This window comes from Gouania willdenowi, chromosome 13 (genome assembly GCF_900634775.1).
Source record: "Gouania willdenowi chromosome 13, fGouWil2.1, whole genome shotgun sequence".
NCBI classification, from domain to species: Eukaryota; Metazoa; Chordata; class Actinopteri; order Blenniiformes; family Gobiesocidae; genus Gouania; species Gouania willdenowi.
In genome coordinates this window covers 4249756-4267524 of record NC_041056.1, presented here as the reverse complement: position 1 = coordinate 4267524, position 17769 = coordinate 4249756, and the positions used below count along the sequence as shown (strand labels likewise).

At 37.5% G+C, this 17769-nt stretch overlaps 1 protein-coding gene across 3 annotated transcripts in view; it reads right to left on the bottom strand.

Annotated features, from left to right (window-relative positions):
• fndc3a (fibronectin type III domain containing 3A) overlaps nucleotides 1-17769 on the bottom strand; it is a 61543-nt gene that overhangs the window by 20180 nt on the left and 23594 nt on the right. For all 3 annotated transcript variants that reach the window (XM_028464463.1, XM_028464465.1, XM_028464464.1), the window contains 7 exons: nucleotides 7243-7319; nucleotides 6881-7127; nucleotides 5478-5786; nucleotides 2734-2792; nucleotides 1020-1180; nucleotides 862-921; nucleotides 634-772 (listed from right to left, as the gene is read on the bottom strand). In XM_028464463.1, the coding sequence (XP_028320264.1) occupies nucleotides 634-772; nucleotides 862-921; nucleotides 1020-1180; nucleotides 2734-2792; nucleotides 5478-5786; nucleotides 6881-7127; nucleotides 7243-7319 (1052 nt within the window). The remainder of the gene's footprint in view (nucleotides 1-633; nucleotides 773-861; nucleotides 922-1019; nucleotides 1181-2733; nucleotides 2793-5477; nucleotides 5787-6880; nucleotides 7128-7242; nucleotides 7320-17769) is intronic.

Below are 17769 nucleotides of genomic sequence, written 5' to 3'. Positions count from 1 at the left end.
GTGCGGCCCCCCAAGACAAATCCACTGTAATTCTAAAAATTGGAAGTAATATGAAGGCCAACATAACACAAAAAAAAGACTCCAAAAACACACAAAACAATAAAAACCCAAAAAAGATTAAAAAACGCGCAAAAAAAAGACTCATGAAACACACAAGAAGACATCACACACACAAAACAACCACCTAAACTCACAAAACAACAATTACACAAAATGACAGAACAAAACTGAAAAAAATCAAAAATGGCACAGATTGAAATTAAACAAAATGCAAATATAACACAAGAAATAAATACACATATAATGACTCAAAATACATAATATGCCAGTAGAAATTCCCAAAGTGACTCCAAAAAATCATACAAAATGACTAAAATCTCAGAAAAAAACAAAACAAACAACTACAAAAAACCCTTTGTTCTTTCTTGTGTTAATGCTCAAATTGGTTGTTATTCTTAATGCAAACATGAATGTTGATAATGTGGCCCTCGGATCAGATAATCACATTTTTTTGGCCCCGCTGTGATAACAGGTGCCCATCCCTGCCTTACGCTATGAACAATTCCAGGTGAGAACCCTGTATACGACACATTTCGTTTAAATCTCACACACAGAGCCTTTCTTTATTTTTACCTTCCACTGGAGAACAAGTGTATTTTTGGTCCCACTGGTTTTTCTAGGAGGGTTGGGAAGATCCGGCTCACAGCTTAAAGTGGTGAAGCTCGCAGCTTCCGAGGGACTTCCTTGTAAACAGTTACACAATGCCCGCACCCTGAAGAATGACAAACAACACGTAAACGATTAGCAAATGTTGCTCTGTGTATTGACACAAACATTAAACAGCTGCAGGGCTTTGCTAACCTGACATGATAATCTGTTGCTGGTCGAAGGTCTTGTAAAGTTGCACTTAATTCTTCTCCGCTGCATCAAAAGCAAAAAAAAAATACATAGTGTGTTTAATGTAAAGAAAATTTGTATAATTTGAGCAAATGATAATCAGAAGTCATTTGTGCGCTCACCTGTGCACGCTTTGGTAGTTTCCATCGTTTCCACTGATGGAAATGGAGACCTCGTAGCTGAGGGGGTTTGGTTTGTCCTCAACGTTGATGCTGCTCTCACCTTCTGGCCTGGTTGGTCCACTCCACTTTACTACAGCTCCTCTGGCTTGGATGTCCGACACCTGTCAAACGCAGCGGGATGAGAAGATCACAGGCCAGTCCATGGAACCACAAGAAGTAGGAAAAACAGTGAGACTTCTAGATGTTTCAAAACGCAAGTTCAAAAAAATAAATCTTGGCTAGAAAACAGTACCAGCAATTTTTCAGGGCGTTTTGCACAACAAAGAAAACCAAGGCTCCATCGGATTGTTAGAAGCAGAGGTGTAAAGAGTACTGATGTATTCTACTCAAGTAGAAGTACTGAATAGTACTCAAGTACAAGTAAGTCATTCATAAAATATTCAAGTACGAGTAAAACGTAGCTAAATTAAATAGTACTCAAAGTAAAAGTTACTAGTTACTTTCACCCCCATTTTGGTAAAAAATCTTGCCACGGTTCCCTTGCATACAGTAAACATCTCATGTATAAAGTTAAAAAAAGGAAAAGCAAAAACAGATTTGTGCTTGCAGAAATTGCTACAGCAAAATGTGTTGCAAAACTCAAGCAGCACAGATTCACGCGAGAAAAGGAGTTTGTGCAACTGTAGCGGCAGATTCTAGAAGTTGTAACCAGAGAGTTGTGGTTGTAAATGATAATTGACTCAAGTAATTAAAAAACATGCAAGTAAATGTTGGATTACAAGTTTGCAGCTGTCTTTTTATTTGTGTAAATCTCAGTCTACACATTTTTTCTGTGACTTCACATTCAGATCACGTGTGTGACATTCTACAAGCTCCCCCATTCTGCAACACATCTACTTTCATATTGTCTGGTCATTCCATTTTTTTTTTTTGTAGTTTCACAATGTCTGTTGATCATTTTAAAACAAAATATAATGATTCACTCAGTAACGGTTGGATGTAGAAATGTTATGAATTGCTATACTAGTTTTAAAATAGACTCAAGTAGAAGTACAAGTACCCATAAAAACAACTCAATTACATTAATGTGAGTAATTGTAATCCATTAATTTAACCTCTGATTAGAATTGGAGATCTATCCTCACATTATCTATGCTTTGACTCCAACTATTCGAGCACCGACTTGTACTAAACTGATAAAGCAGCAAAGAAACCTTATAATAAAGGCTTGGATTAATATATATAGATCACAAAAACCATTATTCATTCACACCAGTCACTCATACTAGTGGTGGTAAGCTACAATGTAGCCACAGCTGCCCTGGGGCATACTGACAGAAGCGTGGCTGCCATTTGGTACCTACGGCCCCTCTGACCACCACCAACATTTATGCACAATTCATTCCCATTCCTATGAGGCAATGTGGGTAAAGTGCCTTGCCTAAGGACACAACGACAATGACTCAGATAGAGTGGGATTCGAACCTCCAACCCTTTGGTTATTGGACGACCCACTCTACCACTTTTGTATAATAGTACTGCCTCAATACAACAAAAACTATATGTCAATTAACACATGCAACGACCACCATCAATGTTAACAGAGAATTCAATAATGGCACCCAGTGGTAGCTTAAATTCACGACAATTTCAGATACGAACTGCAACAATTTCTTCAGTAAATGAATGGAAAAAAATACAATTGAATACCAACCTCTGGTTTACTGATGGTGCTCAATAAGGCCTGCATTGCCTGAGCTTCCTTGTCCAGCTCTGAGAATAAAAAGACAAAACAACAATGAGATTTTGTGTCATGGTGTCACAGACAAAAAGAGAAAACAGTGACTACAATGTAGTAAGGGTGTAGGGAAAAAAAAAAAAAAAAAGATATTTAGCAATATTTCACAGCGCGATTATCATATTGATCCAAAAAGGATTTTTTGAAATCATCTTTTTTAACAAAAAAAAAAAAAAAAACATTTAATTGTGCTAACATATGCATAGCAGCACATAAACACCCAATCACTAGGTGTCAGTGAACCACATCAGACTTAATGCATTTTAGCTGGAAGTTGATAAAACATACTGGACACTTTCATAGATTTTTTTTCAAGACTTTCAGAACTTAACAGAACCACAATCTGTTGTCGAAGCAAAAGTTGAAGTTTTAAGAAAAATGTAATTTGGCAGTTTGATAAACATACCACTTGTTTTTGATATTTGTACTTGAATTACAGTTAGTTACCATTTACTTGTTCTCAGTGTTTGGAATAAAGGCGTTTAAAATAACGGCGTTAGGTAACGGCGTTTTCTTTTTTCAGTAACGGGGTATTCTTTCTTTTTACGCCGTTAACGTTACTGAACGTTAAATGTGGTGCGTTACATACACTGATTGAATAAACTGTTATCTGAAAACACCCCTGGCTTTATACGCAGCTGTAGTGAAGAGGTGGGTTAAAAACAAGGTGAACGATTATGATTGGCTAAGGCGACGTCATGTTTCATGGTAGCCAATCAGAGCCAGTGTTTTTACACATGTGCCAGCACACACACACGCGCGCGCTACAGATTTGATGAAGCAGCAGAGTTGGTGAGTGTGGAGCAGTCTGATGAAAAGTTGTTATTTTTAAGGTGGTGATTTAAACAGTACTTTAAATTAATTGTGGTCTAAGGCAAGAACGTACATGTGAAGTGTTCATTATATCCAGGAGAGAAGACTTTGTCCACATCTGTTGTAAGCAACTCGAATTTAATGAAGCACCTCACAACGACACACGCATCTAAAAAATCTGAAATCTTTGACATATAGCAACTTTTTTTTTTCAACAGTAACACAAATAGTTACTTTCCTTGGTAATGAGCAGTGTTGGGCGGTAACCAACATCAGTTTTTACAGTAACTAGTACTGTAACTCAATATTTTTCTAAAGAAATAACGTCGTTACCGTTACAATATGGTGCGTTTGTTACTTTGATAGCTGCAGTGTACTGTTTACAGTGGCACTACATATTTTTGCAGGACGCTGTGCCAAACACAGTAAAACAGTAGAAGAAGAAGCATTGTCAGCGTTTCTGTTTACATCACGTGCGGCAATCATGGCGAGCCAAGGACGAGCTTCTCAGAGTGGAAATACGCGCATTATTTTTGTCTCCAAAAGATGCATCAGTGAAGCTAAGCTAACGGTGCGGCGGGATTTTAATGGACTGTGACTGTTATCCAGGGACAGATCAGCCAAACTATTGCACGGTATGTTGTTTTAAATATGCAGCCTGTCACTACTGCTGAATCACTGCTAACAGCAGCTCGTTAGACTGATATGTTTAGCATTGTGTAGCTGAGAAAAATTCTGTGAATTTGTTTTTCCACATTTATTTTTAAAAGCATTTTCAACAGCAGAATGTGCACCTGGAATACACACAGCTTACTTTACATTACTGTGCTATGGCTGAAAAATTACTGTTTTAATTTTGGAGCAGCTGTTTTGTGCTTGATATGCACATCATTTATGGTTGTTTTATAACAGTTGATCAACAGTCGATTATTGTATTATTACAGCACTAATATGAAGCTGTATGGACACAAATGACCCAAAATAAATAATACATTCTTTAATTCTAAGTAACTCAAAAGTTACTTTTTCCAGTAACGCATTACTTTTTGGTGTAAGTAATCAATATAGTAACTGAGTTACTTTGTGGATGAAGTAACTAGGAACGGTAACTAATTACAACACTGAATGAGTTACTTTTATTATAGAATAATTTAATTACTAACTCAGTTACTTTTTGGAACAAGTAGTGAGAAACTATAACAAATAACTTTTTTAAAGTAACGTTCCCAACACTGCTTGTTCTCAAGTAAAAAAAAAAAAAAATGAATACATTGTATTTCATATCATTTTGTACTTGTAAAGGTAAAATATATCACGTTGTTTATCATATTGTTTAGTATTGGGATTTATCGCATCGTGACATGCAAAACATATGATCAGATTCATGGCAATGCACAGTCCTACTACAAAGCGTTAAATTATATATAGTAGTATCACTCATTTAAGAACAAAAAACTTCCACCAAAGGTAGATAGATGCTACCATGAACTGATTCTGCCCAATGGGACTTCTGCCTTGGGTCAAGGAACTCAAAATATTCTTCGAAACTTGACATTTGCATTTCTTTGTTGGCAAGACAAGTGCATCAAAACAAAATGTGTCTCGTTCTTTAATTTGAGAGGCGACTTGATCAGCAAAAGCAAAACTCCCGTGTGCTGGTAGCCAGAAATAACCATGATCATTATTTTTAATTCTAGCTTTGCTTATAAATCTAAAAAGGCAAGAAGATGATTCAGATCTCACCCAAAAGGTTCCTTTTCATTCTGATCAAATTAAACCTTTGTGAAGAGTGGAAAACTTTTCTCCAGTTCCCCGGTTAGTCACTTTTACTAAATTTGTCTCCTTACCCAACGACTCTCCATTTTTGCCCTTTGCTGTCTGCTTATCAGAGCTGACCACGGTGTGCCGGAGCTGCCCCTGCTGCTCCGTTTCCAGCACTTTCCCTCCGACTCCATTATGAATGTCTGTGGTTGGAGGGCTGCCGCAGGACTTCTGGGGCGACGATGGCGGGCTGTCTTTAACTTGTCCACACCCTCCTCCACCTCCTCCCTGACGCTCCTTTAGCTTCTTTTGTAGACGTTCGTGTGTTTTGCTAGTTCTGTCGTCTCGGTGAACAAATAGCGGGCGTCCGTGTTGTGGGTGAGAATCTGCAGAGACTGGAAGAAAAAAAAGCTAAACTTTCAGGATAACATAACATGTTGTTTTCTGTCTCTCCACTTGCACTATTTATTTAATCAGTTAAAACATTTTTTTAAAAATTCCCCATTTAATAAACTGTTCTTATCATGCGGAATATTATCTAATATTTATTGCTAAATCTTCACAGACAGGTATCGCATGCAATATTATTTATTAATTCCTCCTGTTAAATAATAGTATGGCTGTGTTGTCATACTAACATACTACTCATACTAAGTTTGACGTAAAAATTAGTATGTAGTGCATTCACATTAGATTGTATAAAAAAATTGAGTACACGAGAAATACCCAGATGGGTTAGGACTCACTGAGTGATCCATCTATATATATCGATATATCTTCAATCTCGATATATTGCCCAGCTCTACCCGAATGTATACTATATCAGGACATTTTTGAAGTATGCACGGTGGGCACACTAGTCATACTCAACCGCACCGTGATGCATTGCAAGTGGAACGTAAAGTCGTCCTGGGACCATCTCTTCTAGTCTTCCATTAGTTTTGTAACGCTTTTGTAAATAGGGCTCTTATTTTGAAGTTAACAGGAGGTTTTGTCAATAGCACAATAGAGGGTCTACAAAAATCTCCAAAATATCAGAATGAAATGTTTATTTGTGAGTTTTATGCATCAATGAGCACATGTTGATATTAATTCTACATGGTCACTTTCGCACTTAAAATGCTTTCAGAACTTTCAAAGGCGGAGATACTTAGCCTCAGTGTGATTCAGGTTTTTGATGTAGGTTCGAAATGCATCTTGGGAAACTTCTACGTATATTTCAGTGGGAACGCTTATCCTAATCACACTTATAGTTTATAGTAGCCAGTATATACTCATTGAGCTTATAGTGTACAGAGTATGACATTTCCAACACAGGTGGATTTTACCCATTGTGGGATAATAAAGTATAATCAAATCTAATCTAATGACCGAGTTTAGGAAGCTGTACAATTTAGCATGTCCTTAACAAGGCTTGTCAACATTTAGCTGGATAGTATAAAGTGCGAGAACTCCCAAAAGAACCCCCACAAATATGTCTCCAACTCACCCTGCTCTGAGTAGATATGCGCTGGATGATACTGGGAGATATACTGAGAGCTCATGTCGCCCACTCCCCCTGCCATGCCTGTGTACATGTGTGGGGGAGGGGGCATCATGGCGGGGTGTGGGATAAAGGCAGGCAGGTGGGTGTGGGGTGGAGGTGGAGGGTGGTGGAGAGGGGAGTGCCCCCCTGGGTGGAACTCTGGCTGCTGCGGTAAAACCAGAACCCGTCGAACTCCGTTCTCCTCTATGATCTTTGAATTAAATGAGAGACCATGAAAAAAAGAAAAAAGAAAAGAGGTGGGTGTCATGGCAGCTGTGAGCAGTCGAACACAAATAACAGACTGAACGTTAATAAAGTTGGACAACCTGTGAAACGTATCCAGGAGGCACATAGATTGGAGGCACTGAACCATTTGGAGACATCATGGGAACCTGAGCTGGACCTGAAAGGAGAAACAGGCAAAGGTTAGGGAGGTATAGAACCAAGAAGAACTAGAAAAACCAAGTAGGTCCCAAACATTAGGCATCTAAACAAGCCCTAAACGTAATGACCAAAAAGACTCCCAATGTGTTTTCTAATGTCTTCATGTGTTGAAATCTGGTTGAGTGCATTGTCCTCTAAACATTTGTCAACCAGGGAACCTTTGCATTTTGCTACAACAGAGGGGGACTTTTAAAGTTATGTAATTTTTCTTGGTGTTATTTGGTCAAAAATCCATAATAATCTTTGAGTATATTGTAATCCAAAGTGTTCTGAGTGGACAGTGAACCTCTTCTCTTTCTCCAAGCTGTAACTTAACTTTAGAAATACAGGAGCATGACGCTGGCCAATCAGAGATCTGGGAAAGTGCCATGCAATTATATTCGAGTAGAAGTCTCTAACGCGGCATTTGGCACAGCGGTTACACGGCAAATCAAGACAAACAAGGAAGACTGAGGTGAAGAAGCAACAGAGTAAAGGCACAAACAGATGTTCCTCTGACTCGGTGTGGGCGGAAAAAGGAGAGAAAGACATTTCTTAGCGTTATTATACTTATTTAAAATTATCACTGCAACATTACACAGCAATCAACAACGGAGTCCTAAGGAGGTTTGGAGCGTCCATGCTTCAGCAGCAAAGTTTCGCGGGATGAGATTTCGCAGAAGTTACGAGTGAAGTCGGATGCATAGAAGTGTATTTAATTCATTTTTACTGCAATTTCTTGCGTTTCCTCACCAGAAAAGGAGGACAGTGATTCGCTCGACTCCATTTTTGTTCTAGTTTGCTCCTGGTATTCCCCTGGGATTTCACCTCACTTTGCAAGACTTTCGATTTTGGCCAGATTCTGATCTTTTCATGTAAACCCCCAAAAATAAACATCCGCATTGAATTGCCGCAACGTTCAGTCCGTTAAAACACCAGAAATGTGTGACTTGGGCAACGATTTTGGGGCAAACACAAGAAATCACAGTACAAATGAAGTAAAAACACTTCTATGCAACCATCTACGGGACTCCACATACCACAATGCAATGCCTGAATATTTTCTGGTAATTTCAATAAGAGGAATAAGAGTGTTTACAGAGGAGATCAAAACAAACCATCGAGGGGAGATTTTAATCTGTTATATCGTTTTTTTCCAGCAAATGATAGTCAAATGATTTATCTGTGAGCCTTAATTTATGTCTTTATCTGATAAAAAAATGTATCGTCTGCAACAAACACCAAGAGACCATGTGACCAAAGTGCTGAGAAGCAAAGTGTTCCTCTCTGTTGTGAAGCCAGTAAAGTGGCTTAAGTGACAGTTCAGCAGAAAGTGGAGCGAAGAGAACAAGAGGGACCTCTGAGCAGAGTTTGCACATTCACACATTTAGTGTTACAAACTCAAGTGAGAAACACTGAAGCTCAGGTGTCAGATGTTATGTTTGTTATAAAAAGGCTTTACAAGTGGAGTGGAGACAAACAAGACAAAGACAAACAAAATCGTGACACACACGTTGCCTGGCACCACCCACTCAGGGGCTGAAGTCCAGCAGGAATGTTTCTATGTGAAAATAACAAAACAACTATACTTGTTAAGGTGACCAACACGGGTGAGAAAGTTGTGAATAAAAGGTGTCAAAGATGATCCATTTCATCAATTTACTTCTGTCACGTGTACAATCAGGGAACCTCTCCAGGTATTTATTAAGCAGTCATCAGTAACTCCTGCTAGGTCACGTCAACAATCACAAATTGCAAAAGGGTGGAAATTCCACGGGAATATTCAAAAATAGAAACTTTGGGAATTGTTTATCGAAATGGACTTTGGATTAACTTTAAATAACTGTAAAATGTCCCAAAAAATATCAGCATCGACGCAAAACAACACAATTAAAAAAACATTTTAAACAGACTTATTTATTTGTAATTCAAACTTTATAATTTAAGTTATGTAAGCATCTGATTTTTTATGACTTTTTTTTTACGACAAAAAAGTACCGTAATGCCATCTTAAATATCAAAAATGTGATTATGTTTATACAGTAACAGAAAATTTAATTTATTCCTTTTCAAGCACAAACAGTGCAGTGTTTACATTATTTGTTTGAAAAATCAATTCCTTCGCAAAACATTAAAAAAAAAAAATCAACGTAGAGTAAAATTGACGCACCTGCATCTTATGCACAACTGTTTTCTGGTAATACATGTTTTAATGAGATCAACCACTAAGAATGTTGTAGTATGTTCCAGCACCGAGATCATTTTAAGAAAAGATGAAATACTCCCATCGTATCCACTCGTACAATACTTGACTTGCTTTAAACTCCATCTTAGTCAACAATCATCCTGATACCAACTATTTACAAATGTCTTTTTGTTTTTATAGCTTTTCACATATGGAAAAAAATGCCAAGGGACCTGAAAAACATCTCAACTTTACGCATATTTAAAAATACTTTAAAAATCATATATTTATTTATTTATTTATTTACCAATTTTAATGTAAATATCATGTATTTTTACAATGTATTTATTGGTGTAATGAAAATGTGTCTTGATGTACCGTTTTATGTAATGTTTCTGTATATATTTCAACCGTCTTTAATTCTTTCTGTTCTTACATGTACTAGAATCTTGATTTTGTTTTTAATGGACCCCAGGAAGATTAGCAACCACCACGGTGGATGCTAATGAGGATCCGATGAGATGAGAGATGAGAGATGAGATATCCTTTATTCGTCCCACAAGGGGAAATTTGCAATGAACAAATACATAAATATATTGTGCGATTATGCGCGTGAATTAATGAGCTCTCCCGAGTCCTCGCTGCAACAGCTACAGATCGTAGACGGAGGCGGTGGGGATTGAGGGACAGCGGATTACGCAGCAGTCGCGCAGAGGAGACGTTACGGAGAAGTTACGCATCCAGTGAAAATCCGGTGTGAGACATAATAGTGACACGTTGACTGATGACAATGCAAGGGTAGCTGGTGCCTGCTAATAAACCTAGCGTAAGACAAATGGGTAGACGTCTCGTACTGAAGGCAAAAGGGCAAGTAGCTGTGATTCATTCGAGAGGTAAGATGGACAAACATCTTCTTGCAGGGAGCACGGCAGCGCAGACAACTGGACTGAAGGCAGTCACTCAATCATCATTGATTACAGATTATATTATCATTTAAGTGGGAGTTCACAGTGTTCACCGTTAACTTGATTCACTTCCTTTTTTTAAAAGCAAATGAATTATGTTGTGGTATTCCACTGCAGTGCTCAATGTTTGCACCTGCTTCAACAGTGTCCAGGGTAATTTGAGCTGGAGCTGCTGACGTGAACGATGAGGAAATTTAATGAATCACATTAGCATTTTAAACACTGGCCGTTTAGAGGGAAAGGCTTTGTGCATATCGACTCCAGGGGACTGAAGGTAAAAAGAAAAAATGACAGGGTGAGAGAGGTTAGAGTAGGAACTCTTTCCTACTAAAGGGGAGAGAGGAAAAATAAAGGTTGGGTGGGGAATGAGGGGAGGGAAATAAACCACCCACTCTTACATCAATCTGACGCACGAGTGGTGACGAAGATCAGATAAAAAAAAAAAAAAATATATATATATAGGCCACACCCTCCTCCTCCTCCCCTTCCCTCGAGTCAACTGAAGCCCTGGTTTAGCTGACGTGGCTGTAAGGGCCAACAATGACAAAACCACCAGTCCAGTCTGTCCCAAAAAGACAAGAGATTTAAAATCCCAGGAGGGAAAATAATGAAGGTCAGAGAGGTGTTCCTTCACAATGATTTGCATTGAACAAAAAAAAAAAAAAAAAAAAAAAAAAAAAAAAAAAAACACAAAGGGGTCGTACTATTAAAAAAAAATAAATAGCGTACGGAAATATTTTACATTTGAGGAATAAATAGAGTTTGTACAAATAAATCTTAAAGTTTTTGATCACACCAGTATGTAGAAGCTTTAGTATTTTATTGATTTAAGAAAAATTTATCACATTTTATTTATTATTATTATTCAATCTTGTATATATTTGTAACATTTTTATTCTATTTTTTCCTTAATGTATTTTCTACTCTCTTTTCATTGTTTACATTTATGTACAGTGAAGAAAATAAGTATTTGAACACCCTGCTATTTTGCAAGTTCTCCCACTTAGAAATCATGGAGGGGTCTGGAATTTTCATGGAAGGTGCATGTCCACTGTATGAGAGATAACCTAAAAAGAAAAATCCAGAAATCACAATCTATGATTTTTTAACAATGTATTCGTGTGATACAGCTGAAAATAAGTATTTGAACACCTGTCTATCAGCTAGAATTCTGACCCTCAAAGACCTGTTAGTCCGCCTTTAAAAGTGCTCCTCCACTCCACTGTATTATCCTGAATCAGATGCACCTGTGTGAGGTGTTAGCTGCATAAAGACACCTGTCCACCCCATACAATCAGTAAGACCCAAACAGTCAGCATGGCTAAGAGCAAAGAGCTGTCCAAAGACACCAGAGACAAAATTGTACAACTCCACAAGGCTGGAAAGGGCTACGGAGAAATTGCAAAGCAGCTTGGTGAAAAAAGGTCCACTGTTGGAGCAATCATTAGAAAATGGAAAAAGCTAAACATGACGGACAATCTCAATCGGAGTGGAGCCCCATGCAAGATATCACCTCGTGGGGTCTCAATGATGCTAAGAAAGGTGAGGAATCAGCCCAGGACTACACGGCAGGACATGGTCAATGACCTGAAAAGAGCTGGGACCACTGTTTCCATGGTCACTGTTGGTAAGACACTAAGACGTCATGGTTTGAAATCATGCATGGCACGGAAGTTTCCCCTGCTTAAACCAGCACATGTTAAGGCCCGTCTTAAGTTTGCCAATGACCATTTGGATGATCCAGAGGAGTCATGGGAGAAAGTTTTGTGGTCAGATGAGACCAAGATTGACCTTTTTGGTCATAATTCCACTCACCGAAGAAGAATGATGCGTACCATCCCAAGAACACCATCCCTACTGTGAAGCATGGGGGTGGTAGCATCATGCTTTGGGGGTGTTTTTCTGCTCATGGGACAGGACGACTGTACTGTATTAAGGAGAGGATGACTGCAGCCATGTATTGTGAGATATTGGCCAAAAACCTCCTTCCCTCAGTCAGATCATTGAAGATGAGTCGTGGCTGGATCTTCCAACATGACAATGACCCAAAGCACACAGCCAGGAAAACCAAGGAGTGGCTTCGTAAGAAGCATATCAAGGTTCTGGAGTGGCCTAGCCAGTCTCCAGACCTAAATCCAATTGAAAATCTTTGGAGGGAGCTGAAAGTCCGTGTTACTCAGCGACAGCCCAGAAAGCTGACTGATCTAGAGAAGATCTGTGTGGAGGAGTGGGCCAAAATCCCTCCTGCAGTCTGTGCAAACCTGGTGAAGAACTACAGGAAACGTTTGACCGCTGTAATTGCAAACAAAGGCTACTCTACCAAATATTAACGTATACTTATTTTCAGCTGTATCACACGAATAAATTGTTAAAAAATCATAGATTGTGATTTCTGGATTTTTCTTTTTAGGTTATCTCTCATACAGTGGACATGCACCTTCCATGAAAATTCCAGACCCCTCCATGATTTCTAAGTGGGAGAACTTGCAAAATAGCAGGGTGTTCAAATACTTATTTTCTTCACTGTATATATGTGTGTATGTTTGTTTATGTCTGTCTGCGTATATATATATATATATATATATATATATATATATATATATATATATATATATATATATATATATAAGGGCTGAACAATTTGTGCGATTTTTCCATCAATATTGCGATTGCCGTAACCGTACCGTTACTGTGGCCCAAAAACTGTGATACATACCGAACCCTGGGAAAACTGTACCCTAGTGTTGAGTGTTACTTCTTTTCATCTGCAATATTTCTCAGACCTTTGTAATAAAGTAATTTCCCCCGAAAATCAATTAAGTACTTCAGATTCTGATTATTTTTCAAATATTTTGAAAAAGATTAATTTTAGCACATCTGTACTATTTAATTTATTTTAAAATAAACTTTCTAAAATTAATCTTTTTTTTTAATTTGTAAAAATTGGGTGAACAAATCACAATGAGTTTAAACCGGCGAATAATGGGCATGACAAATCATGAACGTGGTTAAACAAATAAGCATGAAATATGGTGTAAAAAGGTTAAAAGTGACAATAATGGGTAAACACATAAAACCTTAGGTGGAAATGTGGCAAAAAGGCATTGGAATTTGATGGAGAAAAAGCAGAAATGGGGGTAATGTGGCAAAAATGCATTAAAAGGAGCAAAAATATGGTAAGAAAAAGTGATGAGAGAAATGGTAAAAAAAAAAGCAAAAATTAGCTTAAATTTAAAGAAAAAAAAAATTCTTAAAGTCATCTGGCGACCCCCTCCCAATGTCTTATGACCCCAAATATGGTTCTGACCACAAGGTTAAAAACCCCTGCCCTAAGGTACATTCCTTAATGCTCAAAACCACAAATAAGTGTCAGGAAAGAGGACACAGTTGTGGTGAAAACAATAGTTACAGGAAGTAGTATCTATAAATGCATGTTTTAGATTTTTGTTTACCGGGTGTGGCTGACATAAATATTACCTCAATCATGAACTAAAATATATTCCCCAAACTAAAAGAGAAACCTTGACGTGTGAAGAAAAGTCCCGAACCAAAACAGACTCCAGCTGGGGTGATTTAACTCTAAAAATAGCAAAAACAGAAATATGCTAAAGCACCTCTTTCTTATCCATGAGACCTTTTTTCCTTCCTCCCTCTAGCTTTGGTATCAACAGCGTTGGGAGAATGAGTCACAAGCTCAGCCAATGTCAGAGCCACTCACTGCTGTGCTGAAGCTGTGAATGAACCTCTGCACGCACACATTTGTGTACACGGCCCTGAAGTTACAAGTACAAAGAGACTGTAGCGCACTGTGTTACATATTTGCACTGCAATTATGTAAATCCTATGTAAAGGCATTGAATTCGAGTGAAGGTGAGGACACATGATCACTCATAGTAAGGATTTAGATCGTACCATGAGGGAGAAGAAGAAGCCCAGAAATGAATGCATTTTCATTCAAAATTTAGCATTTTATTCAAAAGCGGATAGGGGATTTTTATATGAAAGATATATTTTCTGTATACCCCTTCAGAATTCACACACAAGCTCACTGAAATTAAATTTAATACCAACTTCACAGTAAACACAATTGAGGGGAAAAAAGAAAAAAAAAAAAAAACACCGCATAAATTACATAGGGTTAGGGTCAATTTTTTCCAGTGTCTAGTGAAGACGTGCAACTGCAGGTCCCAACAGTAAACACACAAAACTACAGTAAAAAAACCCAACAAAAACAACAGACTAAAATAATCAAAATCACTCCAAAAACACACAAGACTACAAAAATAGCCAGAAATCTATCAAAAACAACCAAAATATACAAAAAATTAAAATCATTAAGATAAGCCATTAAGAAAAGCCTTCGTTGGACAGGCAATTTTCATTAAATTCAATTTCCCCATTATGTTGAAAGCAACTATACTTCACCGTTTTGTAGTTGCTTCTGCTGTCGTGATTAATTATGTATGAATGTTGCCATTTATTTTGAAATGGGAGACTATCTACAATCATAAAATCATACTTATGTGTTAAAAATGTAAAACTTTTATAACACTGATTGAAATCATTTTAATGACAATTAAGGCCTTATTTTTAGATTCATGAATTTAATGCCTTTTAAGATTTTTTAAGGTTCTGTGGGGAATCCTGTTTTCTAAACATTTGAGGGGAGAAACCAGAATGAGTTGATGGAAAACATACATGTTCAGGCCTTTTATTGAAGGAATTAAGTGAATTGGTGTAAAATGTATTTAGAAAAACTGTACTCATGAAGCAGCTTTTGGTGATGAACTCTTTTCACCAACATAACATGAAAAATGAATAAATGTTCTGGTGCTGTTTCCTTTTAGGACTTTTCTCCAGTGTCTTAGGAAACAAAGTATAATGTAGAATAATTTCTAACTCAATGGAAGTTTTAATTTTTTTAATGCACTGAAATGACTCCATTCAATTTTTTAAACATTTTTCTAGGTTTATTTTTTGTGTGAAGGAAGGAGTCATGTTGCCTCTAAGAATGCAATGCCCTAGAATCTTTACTTGGCTTTTCTTGAAACCATGATTATCCTGTTTGAAAGCCACGAGTAACTGTGAAAGACTTTAATTTACATCTAATTGAAACTGATTAAGTGTCCATTACTGAGCTCTGAGAAGTGGTGAAAGCTGAGCAACAATTGAAGGTTTAAATACTTATACGGACAAAAAAAACAGTATTAAAGTCAACATCAGCACGAGGGACTTAAAAATAAAAAGTAATCTCCTAGAAACAGCAAAGGTAATGGCTTTGAAGCTGCTGATAAAAATAAAAATAAAAAGAATACGCTGTAAAATGTGTTTCCTAGTCCTACAATCTTGCAGTAACATTAAATCACAATTATTAATCATGCAGGGAATAAACACCCACCTGTAACTTTATTACGCTAAATGCTTATGTGCTCATTAAATGGACTTCACTTTTATAGTCAAGTCAATTTATTCATAGAGCACATTAAAAACAACAGTTGTTTTACAGTGAAAAAATAATAGGATGAAAAGCTACACAATACAATGCAGCAAATACAATACAAACCAGTTAAAACACACGTGTCAAACTCAAGGACAGGGGGCCAAATCAAACCCTTTATAGCTCTTAATTCGGCCCGCAGGAGAAAGTAAAAATGCCAGTGAAAATATAGCTCATTCTGTAAATCACCAACTAATTCATTTGGAGATTCATCAGGACCTCCAAATACTGGATGCACTGAATATTCGGCTACCAAATATATTCGGCCGATTATTGCAAAAAAAAAAGCAACATTCAGCCTTCGGTTTCGTGAGTTAAAAGCAAGGCCGAATAGTAGCGTGTGACGCAATGATGCAATCAAACAACATGCAGTGCTTTTGAGTCGGAAAAGTGTGTGCACATTGCTGCGGGAGCACAGCGGCAGCAGCAGCTCCTGCTTTCTGCACACTAACACAGCAGTCTCTCTCCTTTCCGCTTACCGAAAATCGAGGAAATTTGCTCGTTTTACCGCATATAATCTGTGGTCCACCCAAGTTTAAACTGGTCTGTATTTGACCCATGAACTAAAATGAGTTTGACACCCCTGAGCTAAAACGTGATGACAGGGGTATCTTTAGTGAGAGTTTCAGGATAGAGAGAAGAGATTTGTTTTTATGCGGGATTTGAATGTGTCAGTGGATGGTGATAATCTAATGGTAGAAGGCAAACTATTGAACAGTTTAGGACCAACAACTGCGAAGGCTTCATCACCTTTGGATTTCAACTGGGTTTGAGATATGACATGGACAGACTGGTAAGTAGAACTTAGCAAACAGGAGGTAAAATACAGGATGAGGAGATCTAAATGTACAGTGCTTGTGTAGTATAGTTAGTACACATCAAGTATTAAAGTGCTTTTACGTTTATAGTCACAATGGCCACGGTTACATGATGTTTTTTAAATTCTGAATTAATTATTTAGAATTCAATAACCCAGAATTAAATTATTCTGCTTCGTGTTTACATGGAAATAGTAATTCCGAATTGAGGTTTACATGAAAAACATTTGGACGGAGGCGAACATGACATATTAACGTCTACTGTAAAAAAATAAAAAAAAACACAAAACAAACCTTTTCTTTTTGGCTACAACAAAGTAGACCACATAAGAACTATTTTCACTTTTATTTTGATTGTAGTTTTGAAACAGTCCACCCACTATTTTCATTATATCCACGTCTTATTAAATAAATAGTCTCGACTCAAGACCAACACTTGCTTCGGGTGGCCATCTTGGATTATGTCACCACCAGAACGTCATCGCAACAGAACGAGTATGCGCAAAACAACCAGAATTAATTTAAGGCGGAATTAAACCTTTCAAGACTGAGGAATTATTCAAATCAGAATTAAAAACCAGAATAAACCAGCCACCTATTTTGGATTTAAGTTTAATTTGGAATGGCAAAATTCATTCGGAATTAGGTGTTTACAAGATTATTTTTTATTGTGAATTAAAGGGGAACTAAAGTTCACACACACCAATGACGTCTGAACTACAACCAAGAAATGCAAAACCGCATCTCATCTTAGGACTGGGACATGTTATTATTTGTGCCATTGCCACAGAGAAGAGAAATAGGGACACAAAGGACAAATAAAAACAAAAAAACACTAAGCACATCCAGGACGCAATAACTCAAGAGATGAAGTATTCCACAGACATGACAAGAAAAACGACACAACCAAACCAGCTGCCAATTATCGTAACTGAGACAAGAAATGTGGAGATGAATGCCTGACG